The following is a 27741-nucleotide window of genomic DNA, read 5'->3' as shown; positions in this document are numbered from 1 at the left end:
GGCTCATCAACTTTATTCCTCTATAGTTACTGCAATCCTGAACATCTCCCCTATTCTTAAAAATGGGCACTATCACACCTCTTCTCCATTCCTCAGGCATCCCCTCACATCAAGATCCTGTTGAATCGTCTAACCAGAAACTCTACTGCCTCCTCTCCTAGATAACATGAAACAATGTATAGTTCACAATTAAAAAAAATTGATCCATTACTTCAAAAAGATGTGGAAGTAAGTGATTATACAGTAACTTGATATTAATGGTGGGGTGCGTGAAACTAACTGAAGGGCAGTAAAATATTTGAAGATGACGTCATTTAGAAATTTTGGAAAGAAAAATAAATGGCCAACATTTTCCATTTTGAAGAGAGACACTTTATTGTTTGACTTTCTGAAAACATTAGTGCACTTACAGACTTCTTTACACATGTGTGATCATAGAATTTAGGGGTTTTCACAAACTGCCTACATCAAATTTATACTACTTTATATTTAACTCATGTCCGCACCATGTCGTACATATGCATATCCATACATAATCATCTCAAATATTATCCAAATAAAACAGTTCTGTCAGCTGAAAAAAAAACTACTTTATTAAATAACAAAATACTGTTGTCTTCAATGCACAGCTGCTTTCAACAGATCACCTGTTGCCCTGTTTTCTCTATTTAAAGATTTTACATGTTAATGTTAGAATGATAGTTAGTAGCAGGCTTGCTGACACTTTTATGATGGTTTAAATATAAAAAGTGGAACAAATATTTGGTTCAGCTGCTGCGTACGTGACTGCAGCCACTGAACTCAGTGGATCATGGACAAGTCAACATTCCACTACAATACTGTATCAAACAAACAAACACTATTACAGCAGTGAAGAAAAATTGTGCAATTGGGACATTGTTGGTCAAATGTGTTATTTTTGTACCACAAGCTAAAATTAAACTTTTTTTTACCAAATATCAGTAATTACATTTGATTCATTTTTCTCATTGTCTGGCCAGCGACTTCCAAAAACATCATACATGGCTGCTTGGTTTAAAGGGGATATATGTAAAATATGTACATTAAATGGTTGAGCCAACAGTGGATATACAGTACATTCTATTAGAGAAAGGTTAAGGTCGAGGCCATGGAAAGGACTTTGATTAGGGTTCGGATACATATCCAGGGCTTAGTGGATATCCACATTCTGACATTTATTTTATTAATATCATTAACATTTCTGAGACAAGCGACAATGACGGACGATAAAAACATTACATTTGTTGATTCCAACCTCCTGACCCCCCATCACCAGAACCAAGCACTGAACCATGGGGGACCGAGCTATGACCTGTGTTGGGTGGGTGGCGGTGGGTGGAGCAACAGACCAAAACAAAATAAAATTGTGAACAAACTGACTACATCTTTATGAGTGAAGCCAGTATTTCAATAAATATGTTTCCTTAATCCCTAACGACATATCATGGTAATTTTTCGACATAATACAATACATGTCTGACATATAGCCCCTTCATATAAGAAACACAATGTATCCGAAGGCACGTTACTGAGGACTTAAATGTTGTGCAGCTGGAACTCAGAACAGTTTCTGTTCTGGAACGCTTCTCAGTTCCTCTGTTCATCAGCAGCAGCTTTTCTTCTCTTGGGATGTGGCCTCGTCCAACCTGGCAAGATCTGACTCTGTCACAACCAAACAATTTTTCTATTGGTACAATACTCATATTATTACATCACGTCATCTCTACTAGCTGAGTCATCACTTACTGATAGCATCTCCTCTTCCGATGCTAGCAGGGACCGCATTCTCCATGTCCTTCAGAATGCACTTCTCGAAAGCCAAAGCTGCCACTCTGAAGAAAAACCCCTGCACATTCTCCCCTGAAAATAAGACAATTTTTACAATGGCTTTACAATTTTTCTTTATGTACCATGAAGGAACAACTGACAAGTGAGAACCTGTTTTAGCTGACACTGCCCAAAACTCTGCGTGTAGTTCTGTCGCCAACCTAATGGCATCCTTTTCTGTCCGCTGCCTTTCCTCTGAGGGCTTTAAGAACAAGACCATTGGGTATTAGAGGAAAAACAAGTGTTTTCAATTTAAAAATAAGCTGTAATATACTCACCAGCAGGTCACTCTTATTACCGACCAAAAAGATGAAGCATGAGTTTGGCTCGTTTTCTCTCAAGGCCTCCTCTAACCACTTGCTGAGAAAACAAATCAGAAGACCTAGTAATCTAAAATCATTGGATAAATAATCACTTTACTTTTTTTCCTGTTGGAATCACACCTACCACGTACTATCCAGAGACTTGATGTCTGCCATGTCAAAGACTGTGATAATGACTGAAAAGGATGATCAATAAGGTTCAGAGTCACCCATTAATTTTGAGCTGAAATGTAAAAATACTAACATCACACATATAACGTTCTTACCCTGAGCACCTCTGTAGTACGCAGACGCAATACACTTGAACTTTTCCTGCCCCGCAGTATCCCATCTGAGTCAAAAAGCAAAGACAGGGATGTGAACAAGCTAAACGCAAGCTACATACTCCACACACAGGATTACTCATGGTACTTTGTATTTACAGTCGGAACTCGGAACTTGGATTTCCAACTTGGAGCAACCTCACCAACCTTGACATAGGATTCCAAGATAGCTACCATTGTACCAACACTGCTACTCAAGCTGCGTTTCCAACGAGTGGAACTGTTAGGTTTGGTACAGTACAGAATGTATTTTTAGGAATGTATATTAGGAATAGTACCAAAAGAACCAACCCCAACCGTTGCATTCTTCTGCACCCTTCCCTTGGGGTATCGTCCGCTGTCGTGGCACTAGTACGATGTCACGCTATATGGCACAGCAAAGTACTGTTCTTAGTTGAAACGCAAGCCTGACCCAAACGTTCCCTTCTTTGGCACCCTTCCCTTCAGTGTTGTTTTTGGCAGCCATTCTAGATTTAGTCTTAGTTTTAGTCTTTTGGACTAAAATGCCTATTAGTCTCACATTTTAGTCATTTCTATATGTGACAGTTTTAGTCACAATTTAGTCATTTCTATATGTGATAGTTTTAGTCCAATTTTAGTCGACGAAACTCAAAAAAGTTTTAGTCAGTTTTAGCTTAAAAAAAAAAGAAGTATAGTCTTTTAATAAATCCATTTAGGTCTCAATAAGTATTGGAGATTACTGTTGGGCTTTAATCTCCATATTTCCACTTTTCAACATGTTTTTTCATGAATTGATGCCGACTTCATCATACAACAGTGTCACACATAAGTTTGACATGAAATTTCCTCCGCCGGTGTTGCATCGCGACCGACTCTAGATCGGCTCGGAAGGTGGTTTACAGCGAACCCCTGCCCGGACCTTGCCGCTTCCCGGGGCCTCGGACATGTGCACTCACTGCGGCTTCTCCCGCCTGCCTGCCCCCGGCGCAACTGTCGATCGGAGCAGACTGTCCTCAGTGCGCCCCAACCGCGTCGTATCATCAGGGCGAGGAGCGTAAATCGCCTTGAAACACGGACCAAGTAATTTTTAGGTTTTGATTGACAGATTACGCGCACAATGAGCAGAAATGTCATGCACTTTGAACGTCTGACAAACCCAAACACACTGACTTTAACGTCCATTCTCATCTCGTCAACAAAAACTCACACACGTCTTGTCATGTTTTTGTCGTCAAACATGAGATGTTCATCTCGTCACCGTCTCGTTATCGTCATGAAAAAAAGGGGAGTCAACAAAATAATTTCGTCATCGTCATCATTGACGAAAACAACACTGCTTCCCTTGGGGTACCAGAGTAAAATCGTACGGTATGGTCTAGCTCCACCCACGACAGTCAGCTGATTGGGCGAACGGCACTCTCATGCAATCTGTGTAAATATCCTATGGAAGTCGAGGCAAACGCCCGCAGTCTAGTCGATGTTGTTGTTCGTTGTCATGCTAAATGGCCGTCGGGCACAGCCCACACCCTACCTACCAAGTAAAGGTACTGTTTTTAGTTGAAATGCAAGCCTGACCAGCAGCCAGGACTTTACAATTCCAAACTGTACTGTACTGTACTGTACCAAACCGTACCATGATGGAAACAGCATTATTGTGTTTCCATTTAGTCATTTTTTGCCTCATTTGTTTCGCAGTAAATCAGTCGTACACAAGGTGCTATTTAACTTTCATCTGTGGCCACATTGCTATGCTGCGTGTATGTTATCGACTGGTATCGCTAACAATGGCTAGCCATTGTGTCCATCTTTTTTTCTGAATTATCTCTGGAACACAGTGGACTCAGGCCTGACATCGCTCCCAGTGCCAACTTCAACGCTCCGAATTAAATGGAACGCATGCATTTACTACTCACATCTGCAGGGAGAAAGGCACTCCGGATATTTCAAACCTCTCAATCTCAAAGTCCACTCCTATGGTGGCTTTGTAGTCTCTTTCAAATACGTCTTTACAAAACCTGAAAATAGCAAAAACAAGTAACTTATTCCATTTATTGTATATGCAATATTATACATTATCATTTTATGATTCCTTATGCCTCAGGATGGTAGACTGTGGTAGTTTAATCTTGACTGTGGTAGCCAAATTATTATCTTCTGGTCTTCTGCAGTGGTATTTCCATCAGTCTTTATCCATAAACCAACTTAAACAATTTAAGTTGGAAAAGACTGTAAATACTTGTTTTTTCTGATTTTATTTAATTTTATTATTATTATTATTGTTATTAATAGTTGTATAAATCACTTTTCTAAAGTCTGCTGCTGTGTTATTACGACACAGGAATGTGTTATTTAGTTAAAAAATACTTATTTAGTACCTGTTAATGATGCAGGTCTTTCCCACACTGAGGTCTCCAACAAGCACCACCTTTGACATTTTCTGCCGGTCCCACCTGTAAGAAGCCAACAGTATTTGTTTTCGAGTGTCAAACTCAATCACACAGGAGACCGAAATTAAAAACTTTGTCCAAGTTGAGGGCCAGACAAATCATAAAATTCAGAAACAAAACAAGATGGTATATTAAAGTAAGAAATCAGAGATCAAATTTCAGTGAACGCAATCAGTAACTTGGTAAGTGTGTCAATAGAGGAACAGGAGAGACCCAACTTATTATCCCTTCCCTCAAGTTTGACACATGTGGTGGTCAAAATTACTCAGCTTTACTCTGATCACATACCCTGGTATATACAGTAGAACAGTATTTCTGATTTTCCTCCAAGTACCACCAGAGGAAGCTCGTGTAGCACTGGTGGTCACGTACTGGAGTTTGAGAACCATGGGGTCTAAAGGATCTAAAGATTCAGTCACAGCACCCGAGAGACTCACGGTAGATGTCTGGTCGCTCTGTCTTTACATGCTGCTTTAGCCTGAGCGTCCCAGTCTGTCTTCAGCTGCAGAGAAGCCTCAGGAGTGTAGGACTAAGAAAATATAAACAATAAAGTATCTCATTAACATGTTTTAAAAAACAGACACTCTGAATTCAATGTAGGTTTGTACCCCACTTATCGCCCTTGGCACAACGCAACCCTCATATGGAGGATAAAGGGGTGGAAGATGGGACAGATGGTTAAAATTACAGAGAAGTTTCTCAGGCCTTCTCTTATTTGGAAAGAGGAAGGTGGACAGAGGCTTGGACTGTGAACACAGTAATGACCCAGAATGCTGTGATCTGATTTAACAATACAATCTGGGAAGTTACTGTTGTGTAGTTAGAAGTCACATTTTTCCAATACATTTAACCACCTCCAGACTGGGGCTCTCTAGTACTAGTAGCACTAGTCTGATGACAGTGATGTCACAGTGAGAGATGGCTGTTTTTTCTGGCATCAAACTGGAGTACAGACGATACCTTAGGGAAGTCCCCGATGGCCCTATCTCTGCTGATGGGTGGTGGGAACGGCATGGTCCCGTTCATGTTATCCTGCACGACAACCTGAGGGGAAATGTGAGACAACAGTTAGCTACAGCGCCTGCTTGGCTGACTGTGTGCATGTCCTCTGTGTGCATGTCAACTGTGGTGTAAATACTGTGGTGTAAAAAGGCCAAGCAAAGTCAGCGAGTCAGCAGATTTATTCCCAATAAGTTAATTTGCCCTCTCATCATCCTCCTCACATATACCTCACACACTGACAGAGCCGACCCAAGGCGTAACCGAACTCCACTATACAGTTCCAGCAAGACTTGGCTCGGCCTGGCTCCACTCTCTCGATGTGGTATCGCTTTCCATTACAATAGTACCTCCTCAATACCTCAGCAAAATGTTTACTGACATTATGAAAGAGGTTACACAGACGTCCCTGCTGGTCTAGTGGTTAGGATTTGGTGCTGCATGACTTGACTGCTCGTGTATGGTATTGCTTTCCATCACGATAGAACCTCCTCAATACCTCAGCAAAATGTTTAATGACATTATGAAATAGATTACACATAGGTCCCTGGTGGTCTAGTGGTTAGGATTCGGGGCTCTAACTGCCATGGTCGGGGTTTGATTCCCGGTCAGGGAACTTAACTTTAACTCAATCCCCCACTGCTCCGTGTGTTCACTACTACTGATGTATAATAGGGACAAGTTAAATGCAAAGATCAAATTCACTATCACCTTTTCCACGACACAGTTACAGCACGACATGACTTGACTGCTTGGGTATGGCACCGTTTTCCACTACTATAGTACCCCCTCAATACCTCAGCAAAATGTTTACTAACATCACAAAGTAAGTCCCTGATGGTCAAGTGGTTAGGATTTGGCACTCTTACTTCGATTCCTGGTCAGGGAACTTAACTTTATCCCATTGCTCCGTAGGCGCAGATAAGTCTTGTGCCCGACTTGTGTGTTCACTACTAGTTTGTAAAAGGGATGGGTTAAATGCAGAGGTCAAATTCCCTGAACGGCTCTTTTCCACGACCACATGCCATGCCGACCACTTGGCTCGGCATGGCATGACTCGGGTATGGTGTTGATGTCCATTACTATAGTGCCTCCACAATACTTTCAATACCTAAAAACTTTTGTGTGCTGTTGTGCTGGAACTGTGTAGTGGAAAAGTGCAATAAAGGGCATAAATCTAGCGTTTTTTATTTTAGTGTGCATCTGTTATAAGTTTTAACTTGAATTAAACTTGTTTAAGTGTTCAAGTTCAGTATCACCACACTTCATGCTTCACTTTGAAGACTATAACTAATGCAATTTATATCGTGTTTTATTTGTATCAAGGACAGGCTACTCCGACGTGGTGGGAGGGGCCCCCAGATTAAATTCTACTTAGGGTCCCATAAAGGCTTGGGCTGGCCCTGGGTTAATAAAAGTGCTATATTACCTGATATCACTGTAATTATTATAGTAATATACAACTAGCAGTAGCACATTCAAGCTTTCTCAGCTGCAGCATAATGAAGTTATCATATTAAAGGGCGACATTTACGTCACTCAACCTTCAATATAAAAGCCAACTAAAGGCGAATCATATCTCTGAAGCTATATAATCACATTTTAATTACGTTCTTAATTTCACTTATTGTTATTTATCATATTTGTTCAATCATGTGCACAGAAACCTGCATAAACCCTTATTTTAAGCAAGATGAATCAGGCAAAGATTTTACTGTGAAAAACCCGAACGGAAGTCCTACCACGCGTCTGTTTACTGTCACACTGGAATGCAGCAGATAGCACAAGCTCAATACAGCGGCTCTAAAAAAATGGTCAGAGGTGCAGACTCTTTCCTCTGCAGAGTGTTCTGTGTGCGTCATGTTGTGTGTGTCACGTGACTGACCCTCGTACTCACCGCAGGTGAAAACGCTTCCGCGGCTCTGGCTGCGTCTCTCCGACTCTGAGGCGCTCTGGCTGAGTCTCGCGAAGCCCGAACGTTGTCTGACGAGCGGCCCGTATCCATGACAACCGTCCCTGCAGCGCCCATGTCACGTGACAATTTGATGTCCCACTGCACAGGGTCACACACAATCAACATTTACCTGCTGTTGTAATCTATGTAATTCTTTGTGGAGAAAATAACACAGTGTTTTGTATTTTATTTGTATTTCTATCACTTATTATTCCCTGATTTACTTATGTGCTCTTTTACTTCTGCAGTGAATTTCAAATATACATATATATATTTATTTATGTATATATATATATATTTATTTATGTATATATATATATATATATCTTGCTACATGTTTGCATTTGTGCGATACACTTATTCTCTATTTATTAATATCTTTTTGTATTGTATATATTTTCTTTTTGGTAATGCATGTTTATTATTTATTATCTTTATCTTTACTGTCTTGCTGCTGTAACAAGGTAAATTTCCCTCACTGCGGGACGAATAAAGGACTATCTTATCTTATTTTTAACTGTGAATAATAATTTGTGAAAAATAAATTTTAAAGAGTTTACAAAGTGCTTTCACAGAGCAGATTAACAAAAGCCAAGCAAGACACAAACAAAAAAATAACAATATAATTGGTGATAAAAGGTTAAAATCAATTAAATTGTTATTAGTTTAATATTCTTACTATGATATAAAACATTTAAGATGAGGAAAGTCTTTGGGATTGGGGGACCTTTTGAATTGTTATTATTTCTCAGTATTAGATATTTTAAGTAAGTTCAACTGTTCAACATTTTCTTTCACATTTTAACTCAAACATAATTGGTTAATTACTACTCACGTCTTACCCCGAACCTAAGGTGCTGCTCTTCTTACTGTTCCCAGGATTAGACCAATGCTTTTTGTTTTTATGCTAAGCATTTGTTACGCTCCATGTATATTCCTGCAATTGTGAATTTAACGTGTATTCCTTTTATCCTCTGATGTCCTTTTATCTTTTAACCCTTTCTGCTGAGTGTACCACTTTTGAATAGTATCCCATAATATAAATCTCAACGATGGGAAGCGATAAATATCTATTGAAATATGATGCCATATGATGAGACTTAGCAACACACGCGGTACCTGAATGCACCTCTAGTCACGTGTAAGTGGAGGAGACAAGTGAAGGAGAGGTGTTAAGTGGAGGTGGTTAGGGAGGACGTGTAGTGATTAAGACGAGGATGAACCGCGTTCAAAGTGGCTCGTCTACAGCAGTGAACAACAGTGAAGAAGAAACGTCGGTGAAGAAGTAACGTTTCTGCCTCTTCGTTGATTTCATGGACAAAGTTGAAGTTTGAGGAAAATTGCTCGCTCGGTTCTGTTGCCTCTGCGACGCCATTAGCAGCTAACAGTGCTAGCTCTGCTCAACGGTCTGGATTGTGGCCACGCACAGTTTACAAGTTTAAGGGTGAGTTTTTTTCGAAACATGGCTAATGTGTCACGCATATTTGTTTGTTAGAGCATTGAAATAGGCGGTTTTGGCAAAATATATATTTTATTTTTTTTAACCTTATTTTCTGGTCTGTGCTGAAGCTAATCAAACATCACGTCATCAGCTAATTTGAACGAGACCCAGATTTTAACGCTACCCTTTTTATGACATGTTTCATTTGTTGTGCGCCACATTTGGCGAAATTGTGTTGCTAATATTGGGTAGCTTGGAAAACTGACATTTTCCTAATATCTGTTTTTATGGTTCTTGTGTAAAGAGTGCTAATTTACGTAAAACGGCGCTGTCTGTTGCTTCTGCGACATGTCAAAATGCCTGCCGCTCACAGGGGCCCATTACATACAAGGTCAATGAGAAGAAGAGGCTTCACTTATGTGTGTGGGGGAGGCTGTGCGATAAGAGTGGACGCGTTATTGCGTCAAACGAAATAATTCACAGCTAAGTCGAGGGAGTCGCGTTTCTGTTCCGTTAGATCTCCCGGACATTGTGAGATTTGAGGAAAGTGCGTAGCGGTGTAGCTGGTTCTGCGCCGCCATTTGCAGCTAAAGGTGCTAACTCTGCTGTGACAGGAGTGTTGCCAGTGTACGGTAAGTTGCTCTAGGAACATTCCAGTAACAGAGTATGATTTAGATGTCATACAATTAAGACAATTTTACTTTTACTATTTTACCTGGTCTGTGTACAAGAAAACAAATATGAATTAATAAAAAACCCAAAACCCTTCCAGCAATAAAATTAAATATAACTTGTGTGGCACCAGATAGCAATAATGCCGGACCTGAAAAAGTAGTTTTTTCAAATATTTACAATTTTGAGGTTAGGTTTGTGTTAGCAATCTTTTAGATTTAAAAAATAGTAGACAATACTCCTTCGCCCTTCCATCCACCAAAAACAGATTAAAACAATACATTTATTATAATCTGCATGGTGTGCAGAACTGTAATTAAGACACCACAAAGTTTGAACACTTAAGAGCTGTTTTATATATACTGTGTGTGTGTGTGTATATATATATATATATATGTATGTATGTATGTGTATGTATGTATGTATGTGTATTTATATATAAGTGTGTATATATGTATGTATGTATGTATATATGTATGTATGTATATATGTATATGTGTGCGTGTATATATATGTGTATATATGTACTGTATGTATAGACAGAATTGTAATGTTAAAACATGATATGCACAATTTATAGCATGTGCTGTTCTGAAATATGTGATTTCAACCATGAGTCTGAATGCTATAGGATGTATGGATTAATTTTGTTTTAAAGGTTTTGTGTGTCTCTGTCTTGTAGAGCCAGGAGGAGTGTTTGGTCTCTGAGAGCACAGCTGAAGCCCAGGCTCTGACTGGTGAGTAATACCATTGTGTTCAGTTTTTCTCTCTGTATTTGAAACGTCTTCAGCAGTCTTTTGTAGGTTGAAATTCAATTAAATATATATATATATATATATATATATATATATGTATATGTATATATGTGTGTATATATATATATATATATATATGTGCGTGTGTGTGTGTATGTATGTATATATATGTGTATGTATGTATATTTTAATCACAACATTCAAATACACTTTAATGGTCAAAAGTTGTACAACACTTGCAGAACAACAATCAGCCTGGAAAAACAAAAATCTACAGAATATAAATTACAGAGTAAAAAACAATATGAAGAATACCATAATAATCACTTTATTAGGAACACAACACTGATTCTGATCATTAGGACAAGCACAGCAATGTTATCCATCTGTTCATTAGGAACACCACACTGATACCACCTGGAAGAACACAACAATATGACCCACTGTATTAGGAACAGAGTAAAAAAGATGAATATTGCACATCCCCCTTATAACACATGCTTAAAGTAAATGATACAAGAAAATGTTGACAGAAGCAGAAACACTTGATTGTCCCTGTTGATTAGCAGTGGTGTGGTGTGGGACTAGTTGTCCTGTAAAGCACTATGAATTGCCTTGTGTAAGAATGGCGCTATACAAATAAACTTGCCTTGCCTTGGGATTTATGGGCAGCAGCCCCCTGCCTAATCATCCAGTCATAGGTGTAGGAGGGTTCTGCCTGTGTGATTTGGGTGGGAGTGGAGTGAGTATATAAGACTTGCGTCCCTCCTGCTCACTCAGGTGGTTCATGGAGGAACAGACAAGCTGCTGTGGGCTAGCATTCTCCCCAGGGTCTGGGTGCAGCCCATGGTGTCGTTCTCTCTTAACTTTTAAATTCTCCCTATCCTGTGACTTAGGCCTCTTAGCAGTGAGGCCTGTGGTGTCTGGTGGGGGGCTCCATCGTCCTGATCCCTGTGGTATAGCTTTTGGTCTTGCACTTCACTGTTGCTAATCCAACATTATTTATTAAGAGTCTATCATTATATATTATACTATACATCCATCCGTATTCTGTACCAATCTCAGTTGACATGGGGCGAAAGTTGGGGTATTAATCACTGTATTAATAACACCACACTGATACCACCTGGAAAAGCACAGCAATATGGATCACTTTATTAGGAACACCTCATTGACATTGAAATATGGGTAATTTTATGAAGAATACCATATTAATCACTTTATTAGGAACACCACACTGATACTGATACCACTAGGAAGAACACAACAATATGGACCACTTTATTAGGAACACCAGTCTCCAATTTTATATTATGTTATATTTCATCACTCTTACTGCTGCAATATTGTTAGTATTTCACATGTAAAGAATTATCACTATAACACCTGACTTGTATAATTATTTCTACCTTTGCCTCACTCAAGGAGCCATGTTAGCCCCTCCCACCCGTTCAACTGAATATGCACACACCCACAAATAATCACAATTTCCACTCCTGGGCTTGTGCCCTTAAAAATGGATACACTACAACTGATCATTTAGCCCCCTTTGGTGGCCTCGTTATAAACAGACATGCAGCTTTGTATAGATGTCTGGCGTTGGTGGTATAGTGGTTAGCATAGCTGCCTTCCAAGCAGTTGACCCGGGTTCGATTCCCGGCCAACGCATGTTTTATTTTTTTAAGTTTTGTCTTGAGAAACTCTACTTATACAAATACCACTAACTTAATCAGAGTCAATTCTTTTTTTTTGTACAGGCACAGCACTTCTTGTTTTTGGGTGTTAAGCAGTAAACAGTTGTAAGGGCTGCACCATTCTGGCCCAAAAAAAACTATCACAATTATCTAATTCAATATTAAGTTGAAGTTGTTGATTTTTTATCATTAATGTTCATTGATTTTAGTGACAACAATATTTTTATTGCACTGTTATGACAACATACTGCTTTCACATCTATCTTGTGTACATGCATGTCATGCCATATCATATGCATGTACATGCAGGTTTTATGTTCAACCACTGGGTGGAGCAGTAGCCCAGGAAATACATAGCTCCATAAGCACCTGGCTTTGTGAAAGGTTTGCCTGACTTTTTTTTTTGGCATCAAAGCAGCTGATGGTTACAATTGTTGTTTATGAATGTGGTAATGAAGACTATAAATGTATTGATCACTTTATTAGGAACACCACATTGATCATCTAATCTGGAAAAAACACATCGATCACCCAATTGGAAAAACCATGTTGATCACATTATTAGGTACACCACAATGACACTAATCACTATGAAAAAGACTCCACTGATATCAGTAGGAAGAGCACAACAATATGGACCACTTTATTAGGAACAGAGTAAAAAAGATGAATATTGCACATCCCTTTAAAACACATGCTTAAAGTAAATGATACATGAAAATGTCAACAGAAGCTCTAAAAACTTGATTGTCCCTGTTGATTAGCAGCGGTGTGATGTGGGACTAGTTGTTTTGGGGATTTATGGTCAGAAGCCCCCTGCCCAATCCTCCAGTCGCAGGTTTCGGAGGGTTCTGCCTTTGCGATTTAGGTGGTCTATGGAGGAACAGACAGGTCTGGGTGCAGCCCATGGTGTCGTCCTCTCTGAACTTTCAAAACTCTAAAAATTAAAGAGATATGGAGGGTAGTAACTGAGGACGGCCTCCCTCTGTGACTTGCCACCTCCCTATCCTGTGACTAGGCCTCTTAGCAGTGAGGCCTGTGGTGTCTGTTGGGGAGGGGCCATTGTCCTGATCCCTGTGGTACAGCTTTTTGGCTTGCACTTCACTGTTGCTAATCCCATATTATTTATTAAGAATCCATCATTATACATTATATTATCCTTTCACCCATCTTCTGTGCCAATCTCAGTTGACATGGGGCGAATGTTTGGGTATTGATCACTTTATTAGGAATACCACACTGATACTGATACCACCTGGAAGAGCACAACAGTATGGCCCACTTTATTAGGAACAGAGTAAAAAAAAAAATGAATATTGGACATGCCCTACAAACACATGCTTAAAGTAAATGAAAGTAAAATGTTGACAGAAGCAGTAACACTTGATTGTCCCTGTTCATTAGCAGTGGTGTGGGAATAGTTAGGGACCGAGCACTCGCACAGTGTGCGACGACCTATTGTAATTCTAGGAATTATTATTTTTCTCCGCTGAGGACGGCGTCTCTCTGTGACTGGCCTCTTAGCAGTAAGGTCTGTGGTGTCTGGTGGGGGGGCACTATTGCCCTGATTCCTGTGGTCCATGCTTTCAATATGGACCACTTAAGTAGGAACACAACACTGATACCGGTACATTACACAAAGTATTAAAAAGTAAAGTAGGACTAACACGTTCACATTTTTATGACGTCCACCTGTTGCTCTGTTAGGGACATAGCACCAGTTGTTATAAAAGAACACTGGCACTGTAGAAAAAAGGTATGCGCCCAACGTGGGGCTCGAACCCACGACCCTGAGATTAAGAGTCTCATGCTCTACCGACTGAGCTAGCCGGGCTGCGTTTGTGATGTTAAATACATCCTGTATTAATGTCATTCAGGTTCAAGTAGTAAATGTTTTCACTCAATGGCCATTTTCAGTATGTGATAACATCACAGCACATCTAGACAGGTAATGGTCGATGTGACATGCCAGGTTTCAGTGCAAAATAGTGCCGCTACGTCTTTATGACACAGAACAAGTGCAGGGAAAACAAATGTGAATAGCAGCAGATTAGATTTAAATTAAAAACTATAACTGCTATTTTTCAATTTGTGATTTCATAAGTTTCTTTGTTTTTTTTAATCAAATTTGACTCATACGGCTACAAAGACCTCCAGGTCTATAACCATAGAACCACTGCCTTTCAGAAAGGGCATGACTGAGACACAGGCATTGGACGTGGAGGTGATGACAATCATGAGGGAACAATTTCCAAATATCAAACATCAGTTTGACATCTGGCACAGCCAAACGTATGTATTTTTGTATGTATTCCCAGAGCTTTGGAGTCTTATTGCTTTGTTCAGCATTAAAGCACACCGTTCAACCCTCTGACCCAGTTTCAGGCTATTGGTTTCACAGTCTCCTGAAATACATGCCTGCTATTGTAAGTTAATAAGGAACACTACAATACCATTGATCATTTCACTAGAAATGTTACATTGATTTTTTTTAATAGGAACACAACATTGATCTTAATATGAGTACACTCCTACACTGATACTGATAACTGATTACATTATGAAGTACCCTTTTTTAGCTTTGTTCACTTAATGAGGAACACGTTGCCAATCCCATTATTTGGAAAACTACATACTGAAATTGGAACCCAACCCTTGCTGGCATGTTCATTCGGGTAATACTTTGTAACTAGTGTTTAAATCAATAAAATAATACAGATTACTGCGTACTAGCTGATGAACAAAATCCTAGGCCAGTGGCGGGCGAGCAGCTGTCTCTGTGGCGCAATCGGTTAGCGCGTTCGGCTGTTAACCGAAAGGTTGGTGGTTCGAGCCCACCCAGGGACGGGATTGTTTTTTTTTTCATTTTGGTTTTATGGAAGGCCAGACAATTAGTATCGAGGACGAAACCTCACTTATATAGGAATAAATAAATAAATGCATAAATAAAAAAATAAATGAAATAAATAAATAAATGCTTTACATTTATTTCTACATTTCTGTTCACCTATATTTATTTTTTAATTTCTGTATCCATATGTTAATGAGGTAGGAGGTCCTAACCTCATGTTACCAGCATGATTGGTCAAATCGGGGACTCAGACAAATGCAAATGATTCCCGATCCCAAGCCTTCCTCCCTGTAACGTAACATTGCAAAGCAGCTCCAGTTGGCGTAACTGGCAGACCTTGCAGGCTGTGACTGCAGTCACAAAAGACCCTCACCACTCCGCGTCCAGGCTGCCTTTCCACCCAATGTAAATGTTTCTTAACTCAGTCTCTCACATATATGAAGTACTTTTACTCTGTACTTTTTGAGTAATCCTCTCAAACCAATCATGCTGTTGACTGAGGTTAGGACCTCCTACCTCATTAACATGGACACAGAAATAAATAAATAAATGTAAAGCATTTATTTATTCTTTTAATTAATTAATTAATTAATTAATTAATTAATTAATTAATTATTTGTTTGTTCGTTCGTTCGTTCGTTCGTTCATTTATTTATTTATGTATTAATGTATTTATTCCTGTATTTATTTATACATTTATATATTTATATATGCATTTATCCATTTAATTCTGTATTTATTTATACATTTATTTATGCATTTATTAAATGTAAAAGGTCGCTTCCAAGGCTCCTCTGACTCACTGACCTGGTGCCAGATAGTTTTCTGTAGTGTACTGTAGTACTCGCGAGTACCCGACCCAGTGCAGGACTCTGCTGTGAAGTTGGAGACATGCGGTGGTGGTATATCTCTGACAATTAAAAACGGTAGGCTAAAGGTATATTTCCGTTAAGAGGAACAAGCTGGTTTCACAGATGAAGAGCTTATGTAGCAAGCATTGGTGGTTCAGTGGTAGAATTCTCGCCTGCCACGCGGGAGGCCCGGGTTCGATTCCCGGCCAATGCAGCTTCCTTTTTCCAGGCTAAGACCTCACTGGACTCGCTTCAATTTGCTTATCAGCCCAATCTGGGGGTGGATGACGCCCTCATCTATCTGCTGCATCGAGCTCAGTCTCACCTGGATGGTGCTGGAGGCACTTTGAGAATCACTTTCTTTGATTTCTCCAGTGCTTTCAACACCATCCAGCCACTGTTACTGAGGGCGAAGTTGCGGGTGGTGGGGGTGGACATGCCCACCATCCACCACTGATTATCTGACAGGCAGACCACAGTTTGTCTGATGTGGTGGTTAGTGATGTAGGAGCCCCACAGGGAACTGTGCTGTCCCCCTTCCATTTCACCATATACACCTCGGACTTTCAATATCACTCTGTGTCATTCCACTTGCAGAAGTTCTCCGATGACTCTGCGGTGGTGGGTTGTACAAGGGATGGACAGGAGGGGGAGTACAGGACAGTGGTAGCTAACTCTGTGAAGTGGGTCAGTGAGGACCACCTGATTCTGAATGTGACCAAGACCAAGGAGATGGTGGTGGACTTCAGGAGGAAGAGGACAGCTCCACTACCATTGAGGGTGCTGGGGGAGGACATTGGAATGGTGGAGGATTACGAATTCCTAGGTGTGATGCTAAACAATGGACTGGACTGGAAGGCTAACACCAGTGCTGTGTACAGGAAGGGGATGAGCAGGGTCTTCTTTCTGAGGAGGCTCCTCTGATGTATGCAGCGAGATGTTGGGAGTTATTTTACCAGTCTGTTGTGGACAGCGCACTGTTCTTTGCTGTGGTGTGATGGGGGAGCAGAATTGGAGGCGGTGAATCTAATTAACTCAACAAATTGATAAAGAAGGCCGGCTCCATCATCGGCTGCAAACAGGACACTGTGGAAACGGTGGTGGAGAGGAGGATGCTGAATAAACTGCTTTCCATCATGGATAACCCTGATCATCTTCTCCACCACATCCTCCAGGCCCAGGAGAGTATATTCTCCAAGAGATTCAAGGACAGATTCAGGAAGTCATTCCTGCCATCAGGACTTACAATAACTCTCTGTAAAGAACGGACTGCTCATTTGCACAACTGCTCATTGTCTCTTCATGAGATCCGTTATGCCATGCACTCCTTTATGCCATTCTTTAATTATTGCACTATTTTTTGCCTGATACTGTATAACCGTGCACCGTGACACGGCACAGATATCAGTACTGACACATATCAGACATAACATATGTATATATGCTCAGTGTGCGAACTATACTACGGCTTTCACATGGGGGGGAGATTTTGCAGGACGGGCGCGTGCCCCAGAGGGCTTGTGTTGTATTTCCATCGGCTCTACTTGCCTCGGCACAGCACGGTTTAGGTTGCATCTCCACTACAAAAAGAAATACTCAACTCAACACATCCATTTGTAAGCCAGGATGGAACGGCAGCCTGGACGTGGAGTGGTGAGGGTCTGCTGTGACTGCAGCAGAGGCTACTGTGAGACTGACCGCCTGTGAATTCTTTGGGAGGGAGAGGAGATCCCGGCAGCACCCGCTGCATGTTCACCACAGTAACTGCAGAGTGATACGTGCTTTCACGTGAGAGTCTCCAAAAACCATAAAAACCTCCAAGAACACCAGAAAAAGTCACTAGATGTGAGACGTGAAATAGGAGTGGCATGACTTGCGGTTTGTGTTGTGGACATTGGGACTAGGCCCTCTGAAGTGTTTTTCCCTCTGGACACAGTCTTCTGAATTGAGTACAGATTTGGCTGTGGGTTGTGCAGCTGTCTCTGTGGCGCAATTGGTTAGCGCGTTCGGCTGTTAACCGAAAGGTTGGTGGTTCAAGCCCACCCAGGGACGTTACATATTGCTTTTGGGAAATAGATAGGCTATAGCGGAAATCTTTGCCTTCTCCCTACAGAGGTTCAATACCTCTTAGGTTTGTGGGTTTTTGATCAACCTCAACTGAGGTTTTGTCTCAGATTTGGTCTTAGAGCTGACAGAATGTGGCCAAAATAGAATTGCCCTCCATGGTTGGAAAGCCCTGTGGTTGTTCACTCATTTCATAATGGCTGCTGAAAGCATTTTTTTCAGATCCTCGTTAGTATAGTGGTGAGTATCCCCGCCTGTCACGCGGGAGACCGGGGTTCAATTCCCCGACGGGGAGGTCAAAAATGTTTTGGTCTATTAAAACAATATCTCATTTTGGATCTTGTCAAAAAACCCAGACGAATACTGGTCATTTAAGATCCCCAGCTACTTCTTAGAAGCTTTTCCTTGAACTATAGTTAATGAACTATAGTGAATGAACTGCAGTCTCACATACATCCCACTTCTACTGTCAACATGAGTGAGGGAAGCTGAAACTGTATGCGTAATATCGGCAAACAGGTAGAGATAAATAACTAAATTCAAGAAGCGCATTCAAATAGGTGTCTGAAACTGTGTCGTCTTTACAGCAAACGTTTTGAAAACAGTAATAATAAATAATAAATAATTTGGAGGGCTACCATATTAACATTTTACACACTTTACCATTTAAATATTGAATATTATGCATTCAATTGCATACACATTATTTCTAGTGCTTACTCCTGACGATTATCACAGTTTTTATAAATATCAATGATGTTTTACTCAGTAATCATATGGAAACATGCAAGTGAGGGGAAGGCACCACGTTGGTGACCCCTACTCTATAACATCCCCTCACTACACAGAAACATGTTAAGGTGAATTCGCAACCCAACCAAACCATGTAGAGGTGAGATGGGTTCATGATGGCTGTTGGACAGTGGGGTCATCACTTCTCCTTGTTAGTATTGTGGTGAGTATCCCCGCCTGTTTTCTCTTCTAATAGCTTTAGGCATGCCTTCAGCAATATGTGAAGTGCTTTTTAGCCTGATAAATTGTTGTTACATATACCTAAAATTTTAGAATGATGCAGCCTCCTCTCTTTGATGCAGCAATCTCCAACTTCCACACGTACATGCAACCAGCTTGATTGCGCCAGTGGCAGAAATGTCTCTAACTCAAGCTTGTGAGCTGAGTAGTTGCCTTGGCTTTGAGTGATAGATAAGCTTGTAAAGACAATTGGTCTTGCACTCACGTGGGAAATGACGTTAAATCACTCACTCATTTTTGTATATGCTGTTAGAAGGACAGACAGTATCTTCTCCTCGTTAGTATAGTGGTGAGTATCCCCGCCTGTCACGCGGGAGACCGGGGTTCAATTCCCCGACGGGGAGGCAGAAGCTTTTGGCCTTCAAAATAATATCTGGTATGCTGTACACTGATATGTGTAAGTTAATGGAGGTTCATAATTACACATGACTTATGTATATATAAATAAATACAGAAATAAATGTTTAAATGCATAAATAAATACAGGAAAAAATAAATAACATTTATTTCTGTGTCCTTATGTTAATGAGGTAGGAGGTCCTAGCTTCATGATACCATCATGATTGGTCAAATCGGAGACCCAGACAAACGCAAATAATTCCCAATCCCAAGCCTTCCTCCCTGCAATATAACATTGCAAACCAGCTCCAGTTAGCCGAAAGTCGGCCGGGCGTGGTTAGCTGCAATGCACTGACAGCCAATCAGACGGCAGCATTTTCATGTATGCTGCTGTCCCCTGATCATTGGTGCTGATCTGGTGCATTAGACATCTAAATCTCAGGATAGAGAGTTTAAAATTGTATCATTCACAGAAGAAACAGAAGTATAAGTAAAGTAGGAAATATTAAACTATAGTAAATATTATATTAAATATAATATTAAATAATAGTCCAAATCATATTTTTTAAATCAAGACTGATATTCTGTTGCACCCAAAAAAAATTATAAATTACCAGTTTCACCTGTTAATTACATTGGAATTAAGCAGAACATTTTAATTAGAATGTCTTTGGTTTGTGGACAAATAAGACTCATAGTTCAAGTTCAAGTTTAACTTTTTATATACTTCAAAAATGAAACATGACAACATTGTGCACACAACAGAAGCACACAACACAATGGAGACACTCCTGGATTGTTCATTCAACATGTTCTATTTTTTTCTCTCCGCTGCCCAATTCTTCTTTTCCATGGCATAAAAGGGTGATGCTTGGAATTCCTTCCATGTCATTTCTGTAAGCATACCCCCTGATTTATACATGTTAAAGACCTTTGAAGGGCAGTAAATGTATTTGTCTGCCACTCCAGGAAACCCTGTGTGAATGTGTTTGCCGTGGGGGCTCTGCTTCAGCGTCGTATGGCAGAAGCGGCACATTCGCCCCTGCGTTTGAGGAGCCACAGGTTCCATGAGTTTTCTCCTCTTGGCAGCCTTTTCCTCCACTCTGTCCCTCGTCAGCTGCAGCTCACGCTGAAAGAATGCAGTCTGAGCAAATGCTTCAAAGGTCATCTTGGGGTCTGTCAGGCCCTCTGCAGAGTATGTCTGGAAGACCTTTGTGGAACAGTAGTGGTAGCGTGTAGGGCCTTGTTGGTAAAAATGATGGACCGATGATCCATCATTTTGGTAGCGTGACACTGGCTGCCCACACGCATGACACGTTTTGGTCTGCCGTGGCTTTTGTTGCTGCTTGTCCTCTGCCAATGGCTTTTCAGGTGGCACACATTTGACATCGACCGGATTGACAGTGGCTGGTGGCAGCACAACAACTGGGACATGGACAGTCTCACTTCCCTCCGTTAAGTCTTGCCACAGCTTCTGTGTCTCCATTAGTTTTTCTGGACTGGTGTTCAGAGAAGAGCTGGTGTTCAGTTGTTTTGCCAGGTGTTTTGTGTACAGTGTAATGTGATTTTTGGTGGTGGGGTGAAGGAGACTATTTGGGTCAGAGGCAGATTGATGGACCATGGCAGCATAGTCCTTGTCCACAAGTTTTACCATCTCTTTCTGCCCATGGTAGGTGTTTAGGAGGCTGTCTATAGCTGCCTTCATTGGTGACGGCCAGCGCTTGTGGTCCAAGACAAAGACTCTTCCACCTGTCTTAATCGGTCCGGTGCGGGCACTCTGTGGGGAGGACCTCAGTGGCAGAGGTGAAGTTTCTGGAACAAAGAAAAGCATTTTAAGAAAAAGATTGTTTTACCCATATATATTGAGGTGATGTCCATGGCATTTAAAATGTTGGCAGAAACTGGTATTGACTTACCCATTATAGCTGGATGTTCCATGCTTCCTTGGGACATCAGCTGTACATTACGGCTCCCAGCAGGGTGAAGCTGGGGTGGCTGGGCCACAGGTGCAGGAGTGGATGGGGCCAGGTTTACAGATGGTGTCGGGCCGGTACATCATCCTTCCCTTTTGACCTGTGTTTGTTCCAGTCTAGGGGAACTGGGCGGCACTCTGGCTCAATGTACTCGAGTCCAAATCTCTCTCCTGTGTCCCTATCAGAGAGGCAAAGTAGAGGGTACTTCTCCTTTCCTGTCACTCTCTTTGAAGCAGAGTTCAGCTCCATTATGAGCAACGGATCAAAAACAGGCGGGAGGGTCACATCTGGCTGCTTCAGGTCCAGAAGCCGCTTGTCGTTCCATCTTGCCACCCCTGTCATGCCCTGAGCCTGGAACAGTTCACAGGACACATGAGTCCCAGTAATCCACTGGGACTGATGGAAATGGTAACCCTCCTGCTGTGAGGTCCCCCTGACAGGAATCCAGATGGGGACTTTCGCACCGTCACCAGGGACGTGGTTCAGCTGCAGAGTCCCCCCATACCTGTACAGGGTTCCCCCAGGGAGCTGGGGGTCACTCAGGCACCCACGCAGAATGTGCACCCTCTGGATACGCCAAGTCTTCAGCATGGTATGTTTGAAGAGAGGTACATTGTTTGGGTCTGTGGTCAGGTGGAAATTAGGGATGCACCGAATATTCGGTAACCGAATATATTCGGCCGAATATTGCAAAAAAAGCCACATTCGGCCTTCGGTGGAGTGAGTTAAAAGCAAGGCCGAATAGTGGCGTGTGACGCAATCAAACAACGACCAGTGACGCGGTGACCCGGCGCCTTCGGTAAAATGTCGGCAGTGTGGAGATATTTTAAAGTGTTGGAGAGCGAGAAAAGAATTGCAGTTTGCAACGAGTGTTCAACCAAACTATCTCGAGGGGTTGTCTCTGCAAAGACCTTTAGCACTACTGCTTTAATTTTTCATTTAAAAGCCAAACACCCTGAACAGCATGCTGAGTACGAGAGAGAGACGGCTGCAGCAGCTAAAAGGAAATCTTGTCACAGCACGCCCACTCCGTCCGTGCAAGACGTCTTTGAAAAGACGAAAAAGTTTGCGAATGACAGTGCCAAAGCAAACGGAATCACAAAGAAGGTAATGGAGTTCATGGCTTTGGATGATCAACCGTTTAGTGTTGTGGAGGACATTGGCTTTTGGAGGCTTGTGCAGTACATTGAGCCCCGTTACACGATACCGAGCAGACGGTATTTCTCGGATGTGTGCTTACCAGAGATGTATGACAGTGTTGCAACTCGCGTCCACGAGCTCTTGGTTAAAGACAATTTTAAGATGTCTCAGATGTCATAGTTAGTTTCCTTTTTATTTTGAAGCACTGTTATTGACAAATCTGTTCTGGCCTGGGATATGCTGTGTACCTGTATAAGTGTATGAGGTTACAAGCACACACTTATTGCGATTTACTTGAGCCTTCTGTTTACATTATTAGCCTGCTGTGGCTAAGCAGACTTGCCAAAAAGACAATAATTCATTTGTTGTGAGTTTATCCACTGCACTTTAGTTTTTTGGAATACATGTTTTGTTTGAAGGCCTAATATAAATGAAAAATCTTTGTGCTTTTTTTTGAAAAGAAAAGCCTACTGGAATGTTTAAAAATGTCATTATCAATAAACATTTACTTTCTTGGAATAACATGTCTAAAAATTTATTCTAGGCTATTAATGCAATATAAAAAAAATAATGAAAAAATTAACAACCGCATTCAATATTCGGTATTCGGCCACACATTTAAATTTTATTCGGCTTCGGCTTCGGCCACAAATTTTCATTTCGGTGCATCCCTAGTGGAAATGTCGAAGAACTTTCTCCACTCTGTTGACTAGTTCTGCTGGCGCTGGGATCAGGGTTCTACAGTGTTCTCTGATATGCTGTTTTGTGGGATTTGGCGGTTGAATTCCACAGAACTGGTAAGCACCTGTCAGTTTCTGTAGGTCCTCCTGATCCACGACAGAGAAGGCAGAGGAGAGGAGTTGGCAGAAGGTGCTGTAGAGGGAATGATGCTCTGAAGTGCACTCCAGAGTAAAGCGCCTCATACAGTGGAGCAGGTCCAACATGACCACAATGTTGCGGTTGTAGTCTGTACGAGACGCACAAGTGTTCTCCAGAGCACCAACTGTGGCCTCGGCAACGATGGACTCTGTCGTCTTCCAGGCATCCCAGTTAAGGCACTCTCCGTGTTTAAGGTCAGGGATTCTGAATGGCGCACAGCAGTCCCTGAACAGGAGGCCCCTTTTTTTATTAGAATAAAAAAAATGTCAAGAAGACGATTTCAATACTGTATTATAGTAGTGTGTATTGTACATGTGTTGTAGTGTAAAAGCTGTAACATAAATGTTATGACCGTGAAAGTGATTTGAACCAGTTTATTAGCTGCAGATATTTCTCACCTGTCTACCCAGTGGTACTTGGCCTTTTCCACCCCAGCATCATCGTACCTCTCCGCTAACCCCTGGTACATAGGCGTAAGCGATTTCTCTGTTTCTGATTGCACCATGACCCAGGAGGCGATCATCCAGTTCTCGTTCATGATGGCATAACTGGACATGGTGTCTGATGACAGGGTCACTTTTCGTGCCACTTTCCTGGTGTGGTCAGAGCGCACGACCTGTCCGAAAGTGCCCTGCAGGAGCTTTGTGATTGCTGGCTGTTGGTGCCGATACTCATCAATGAGGCAGTCAGCTAAGTAGTAGGCAGAGACAGAGACTCCACTCCATCCCCCTGCGTCCTCATAGGTTCCAAAGTCTAGTGGTGGGTCTTCCTTCCTCACCAGGTGACCGAGTGTTCTCTGCCCATAAACCCCAGCCTCAGCGTCCCAGATGTTCACAATGCTGCCGAGATATGCAAGGTGAGCTTGTTCATACTTAAGATGCAGCAGTTCGTTCACCTGGTTAGCCACGTCAGAGGGCGACTTGCCAGTGCGCCTCAGCTCATGAAGCACAGACTTACAAATGGCCTTCTTGTAAGTCAGGAATGCTGGCACAATGTTTGTGAAGCGCTTTGGCAGTTTCTCCAGCCACCGAGGACTGTCGGCAAACCACATCCGCTTACACATCTTGCAGCGAAGGCGCGAGGCAAGGATGTAGTACTGTCCTCTGTTGCCGACAATCACTCGAGGCCTTCCCTGACTGGCTGAGACGACGTCTGGCTTTGGACAACCATGAAGGCAAGGGAGTACATAATTATTTCTCAGGTTTCCAGATGAAAAATGGATGGAGCTGGAAGAAGTTGCGGGATGGGAGAGTTGACACCAAGTCAATGAGTTCAGGCTGTGGGGGGAGACGCCATAGCGAAAGCGCGTGCCCTGGCTTGAGCATATGCTGAAACCCAGGCCACAGTCCCAGAGACTGGAGTTCTGTCCTCATCCAAATCTTCTGGTGATGGGAGCAGCTCCAACTGTTTATGTCCTGATCTGCTGCCAGTGGGGGAGCAAAGGCAGGGGGCTCGGCTGTGGCAAGGAGAACCAAAGACAAAGAATGTACTTAGTGAGATGCAATAATTTATATTGAAAACAATGTGGTGGCAGCGTAACATGAGTAGTTAGGAGTAACATCTTACTGTGTGGTTGCTCAGGTGTAGTATGGGGGGTTGGTCTGAGTGTCGGTCGGGGCACAACAGAAGGACCAGCTGTTAGAACAAGGGTGGAAAAAGACAAAGATAAGTGAGCTGTCATAACATTTGTGCTTTTTGTTCTTTTTATTTTAGACTATAATAAGAGGACACATTTAGGGCACAGTAATGGTTGGGAAGAGTTATGAGAATATCTTACTGGGCAGTGGCTCAGGTGTGTGAGGAGCAGAGGAGGTCTCAGAGGATGGGAGGGCTCCGGAAAAGACAAATGTATGGTTCCATTAAGGCCAATAAACTCTTTACTTTATCATCACATACTTACATAATTACCATATTTGTTACCACCGCTGCACAGCCTTGAAGGAACTCATATGGGCAACAGTATAGACATTGTTCATTAAATGAAACTGCATATGTCAGTCAGCCTGTGATACACACCTGGTGCAGAGACAGTCCTCTCTAGCTCTTTGACCATAAACTGCAGCTCAGCAGGAAGGGGCACAGGTGTCTTCACTGTCGGCAAGGCAGCGGGGGCTAGATAGAAAGACAACCAGGTAAGAAAAAGCATTCCACATTAAAATCATTTAAGTACAACTTGTAATGGATTGACTGATTTAGGCATTTAAGATAGAGGCACAAATTCAAGTGCAATTACCATCCACTAGCAGCGTCGGTTGTTTTTCTTTAGTGTCAGCGGGTGGTCTTGACACTGAAGCAGATGTCACTAAAGGAGACATTTAAATGTCAGTTAAAATTGTGTAACAACTTGTCTTGCTAGAGACAGAAATCACTCAACTATCACTTATACATATACTTATTACTTCACCTGCTAAGTCTTACAACAATCAAGGTTTTTTTTACCTTGAGTCAATATTTTCACGTGTGATTGTGAGTGTGATTGTGTGCTTTTTGTTGTACTGTACACACTTGTGTATGGATTGATATTCAGTTATAACAACATTTAGCCTTTACTAGTTTGAGCAGAGGAAGCAATATGAATTCTTGTTTTACATAACATGCATGAAGAAAAAAAAAAAGGGGTACTTACCCTCTACGTTGAGGAAATCAATTCATGAACCCTATTTGTTAGTAGGAACACCAGCATGCAGACACAGTATTAGTTGGACATGGCCTGAACATGGCCGGAACACAGAACAAGGCCAGAAGATGGCTGGGACAATAAAAACACACAGAGAACGGTTAAATTCATGGTTCCGTTCAATTTTGGAGAGCAATTCGTGGTGGCTCAATCCCACAGGCGTAGACTTTCACTGCACTTGCTCTTCAGGATGAAGGCTGCATAGCTGTCAGCCCTGCTGTCCCACAACTCCCGCCAGGTGCTCTTCGAACGAGCGCCAAAGCCCACCAGCTGCTCATCCTCTGAGGCTGCTTTGGGGGGGGGGGGGGCTGGTAGCTCACAAGGGATGTGAGGTCGCGAAAGCTGCAGGCATATCTGACAAAGGACAATATACTGTCCTTGTTGTGTCCCTGGGTCATTGACACTCCTGCAGCCTCTTCTTTTTCCACATGTTGGATGAGGTAGATGGTGTACCCTACATCATTCTCCAAAAGCCACCGGAAGGATTTCCCCTTATACTTCCCAAACTGCAGGATGTACTCTCCCAGTACCTCCGTCTTGTCTGAGGCATCCCCTCCCCTCACACGGACAACAGTCAGGACATTCTCCCTCACAGCGTCCTCCCTCAGAGGTGCAGATTTGTCCTGCAGCGAAGGGTTGTCCTTAAGGAGCTTTGCTGCATCACTTGGTTGCTGAAGGAGGTACCCCCGAGGACCCCTACGGAAGGTCACTGTTCTCCTGCCAGGAAAAATGTTGTCTCTCTGCTGCATGATAGCCTGAGAGAAATCAAACAAATATTAGAGGTATAAAACATGTATATCTTTTCAAGTTGTAAAAGGTTGAAAGCACTTGATTAGCCTTTAGGTTGAACACCATCATTTGAAGGTGAGGTGTTTACTCTCATTCATTGATCTGGTGAGGTGTTTACTCTCATTCATTGATCTGGTGAGGTGTGAAACAACTAGGACTTGAACTCGGGGTGTGAAGTCAGCAATACAGGATGAAAGGAGAAACAACAAAGAGGAAAGAGGGGTGGGGGGACAGCACTTATCATACTGTAGCATGCAGTTTTGTCATGACTTCACCACTTACATATAGTATTTTCTTGACAGTGGTGGATCATTATCATTCAAAAAAAAGAAAATGTTCACATTATAAACGATATATGTGCCATGTAAGCATTAATGATAAGTTTGACCGTACAAGTTACGTCTCCAGACACACACACACACACACACACACACACAGAAACACACACACAGACTTAAACAAAAATATTAAAAACATATCAGAATCAGAATCAGAAGAGCTTTATTGCCAAGTACGATTTGCACATACAAGGAATTTGTTCTGGTGTCATTGGTGCATAACAAGCATACAAAATTTTAAAAAGTTAAGTGAGCAGTATACGTATATATATATACAGTATATAAATGTTTCTTGTTGTTTTTTTTTTTTTTTTAAAAAACATGAAAAAGAGCACTACAGAAAGAGCAGTACAGCTGGGCAGAAGTGAGTAACAGTGAAATATTCACCAGG

At 41.8% G+C, this 27741-nt stretch overlaps 3 protein-coding genes and 7 non-coding genes across 12 annotated transcripts; 6 read left to right on the top strand and 4 right to left on the bottom strand.

The window, feature by feature from the left end:
• Positions 1–357: 357 nt before the first annotated feature.
• Positions 358–8851, bottom strand: rab36 (RAB36, member RAS oncogene family). 3 transcript variants are annotated; one of them, XM_058630257.1, is made up of 12 exons: positions 8698–8851; positions 7799–7954; positions 5863–5946; positions 5340–5431; positions 4831–4905; positions 4369–4470; positions 2438–2502; positions 2296–2347; positions 2127–2208; positions 1960–2050; positions 1768–1881; positions 358–1683 (listed from the first exon to the last, which is right to left on the bottom strand). In XM_058630257.1, the coding sequence occupies exons 2-12, from the start codon at positions 7928–7930 to the stop codon at positions 1625–1627; spliced, it is 948 nt and encodes a 315-aa protein (XP_058486240.1). In that variant the 5' UTR covers positions 7931–7954; positions 8698–8851; the 3' UTR covers positions 358–1624. The 3 variants fall into 3 exon arrangements, with proteins under 3 accessions (XP_058486240.1, XP_058486232.1, XP_058486249.1); XM_058630249.1 differs by having other exon boundaries at positions 8691–8849; XM_058630266.1 differs by lacking the exon at positions 4369–4470 and having other exon boundaries at positions 8691–8849.
• Positions 8852–12319: 3468 nt separating this feature from the next.
• trnag-ucc (transfer RNA glycine (anticodon UCC)) lies at positions 12320–12391 on the top strand. Its single transcript has one exon. It is a non-coding gene; the product is annotated as a tRNA-Gly (tRNA).
• A 1787-nt stretch (positions 12392–14178) lies between these two features.
• trnak-cuu (transfer RNA lysine (anticodon CUU)) lies at positions 14179–14251 on the bottom strand. Its single transcript has one exon. It is a non-coding gene; the product is annotated as a tRNA-Lys (tRNA).
• A 939-nt stretch (positions 14252–15190) lies between these two features.
• trnan-guu (transfer RNA asparagine (anticodon GUU)) lies at positions 15191–15264 on the top strand. The gene has a single exon. It is a non-coding gene; the product is annotated as a tRNA-Asn (tRNA).
• A 998-nt stretch (positions 15265–16262) lies between these two features.
• trnag-gcc (transfer RNA glycine (anticodon GCC)) lies at positions 16263–16333 on the top strand. The gene has a single exon. It is a non-coding gene; the product is annotated as a tRNA-Gly (tRNA).
• A 1764-nt stretch (positions 16334–18097) lies between these two features.
• Positions 18098–18171, top strand: trnan-guu (transfer RNA asparagine (anticodon GUU)). Its single transcript has one exon. It is a non-coding gene; the product is annotated as a tRNA-Asn (tRNA).
• A 235-nt stretch (positions 18172–18406) lies between these two features.
• Positions 18407–18478, top strand: trnad-guc (transfer RNA aspartic acid (anticodon GUC)). Its single transcript has one exon. It is a non-coding gene; the product is annotated as a tRNA-Asp (tRNA).
• A 1009-nt stretch (positions 18479–19487) lies between these two features.
• On the top strand, positions 19488–19559 carry trnad-guc (transfer RNA aspartic acid (anticodon GUC)). Its single transcript has one exon. It is a non-coding gene; the product is annotated as a tRNA-Asp (tRNA).
• Positions 19560–20339: 780 nt separating this feature from the next.
• LOC131460006 (uncharacterized) lies at positions 20340–23314 on the bottom strand. Its single transcript, XM_058630237.1, has 2 exons — positions 21471–23314; positions 20340–21366 (listed from the first exon to the last, which is right to left on the bottom strand). Exons 1-2 carry the CDS (start codon positions 21505–21507, stop codon positions 20369–20371), a joined length of 1035 nt encoding a protein of 344 aa, XP_058486220.1. The 5' UTR covers positions 21508–23314; the 3' UTR covers positions 20340–20368.
• Positions 23315–23338: 24 nt separating this feature from the next.
• LOC131473131 (uncharacterized) lies at positions 23339–27103 on the bottom strand. The gene is made up of 6 exons (XM_058650680.1): positions 26173–27103; positions 25780–25848; positions 25324–25658; positions 25113–25181; positions 23945–25002; positions 23339–23771 (listed from the first exon to the last, which is right to left on the bottom strand). The coding sequence occupies exons 5-6, from the start codon at positions 24607–24609 to the stop codon at positions 23339–23341; spliced, it is 1098 nt and encodes a 365-aa protein (XP_058506663.1). The 5' UTR covers positions 24610–25002; positions 25113–25181; positions 25324–25658; positions 25780–25848; positions 26173–27103.
• Between the last annotated feature and the right edge of the window lie 638 nt (positions 27104–27741).

This window comes from Solea solea, chromosome 1 (assembly GCF_958295425.1).
Source record: "Solea solea chromosome 1, fSolSol10.1, whole genome shotgun sequence".
Lineage (NCBI taxonomy): Eukaryota > Metazoa > Chordata > Actinopteri > Pleuronectiformes > Soleidae > Solea > Solea solea.
Note: the sequence above shows the minus strand (reverse complement) of the source record. Positions and strands in the feature narration are given on the sequence as shown.

Excerpts from the sequence above, each read along its gene's own strand:
- rab36 (XM_058630257.1), bottom strand. The coding sequence starts at position 7,930 with ATGGGCGCTGCAGGGACGGTTGTCATGGATACGGGCCGCTCGTCAGAC. Across the intron at positions 4,906-5,339 it reads AGAGCGACCAGACATCTACC|GTGGGACCGGCAGAAAATGT; the intron begins GTGAGTCTCTCG and ends GGCTTCTTACAG. Across the intron at positions 1,684-1,767 it reads CGGAAGAGGAGATGCTATCA|AGTCAGATCTTGCCAGGTTG; the intron begins GTAAGTGATGAC and ends TGGTTGTGACAG.
- LOC131460006 (XM_058630237.1), bottom strand. The coding sequence starts at position 21,507 with ATGTCCCAAGGAAGCATGGAACATCCAGCTATAATGG. Across the intron at positions 21,367-21,470 it reads GGAACATCCAGCTATAATGG|AAACTTCACCTCTGCCACTG; the intron begins GTAAGTCAATAC and ends TCTTTGTTCCAG.
- LOC131473131 (XM_058650680.1), bottom strand. The coding sequence starts at position 24,609 with ATGTGTAAGCGGATGTGGTTTGCCGACAGTCCTCGGTGGCTGGAGAAA. Across the intron at positions 23,772-23,944 it reads AAGTACCACTGGGTAGACAG|GGACTGCTGTGCGCCATTCA; the intron begins GTGAGAAATATC and ends CCTCCTGTTCAG.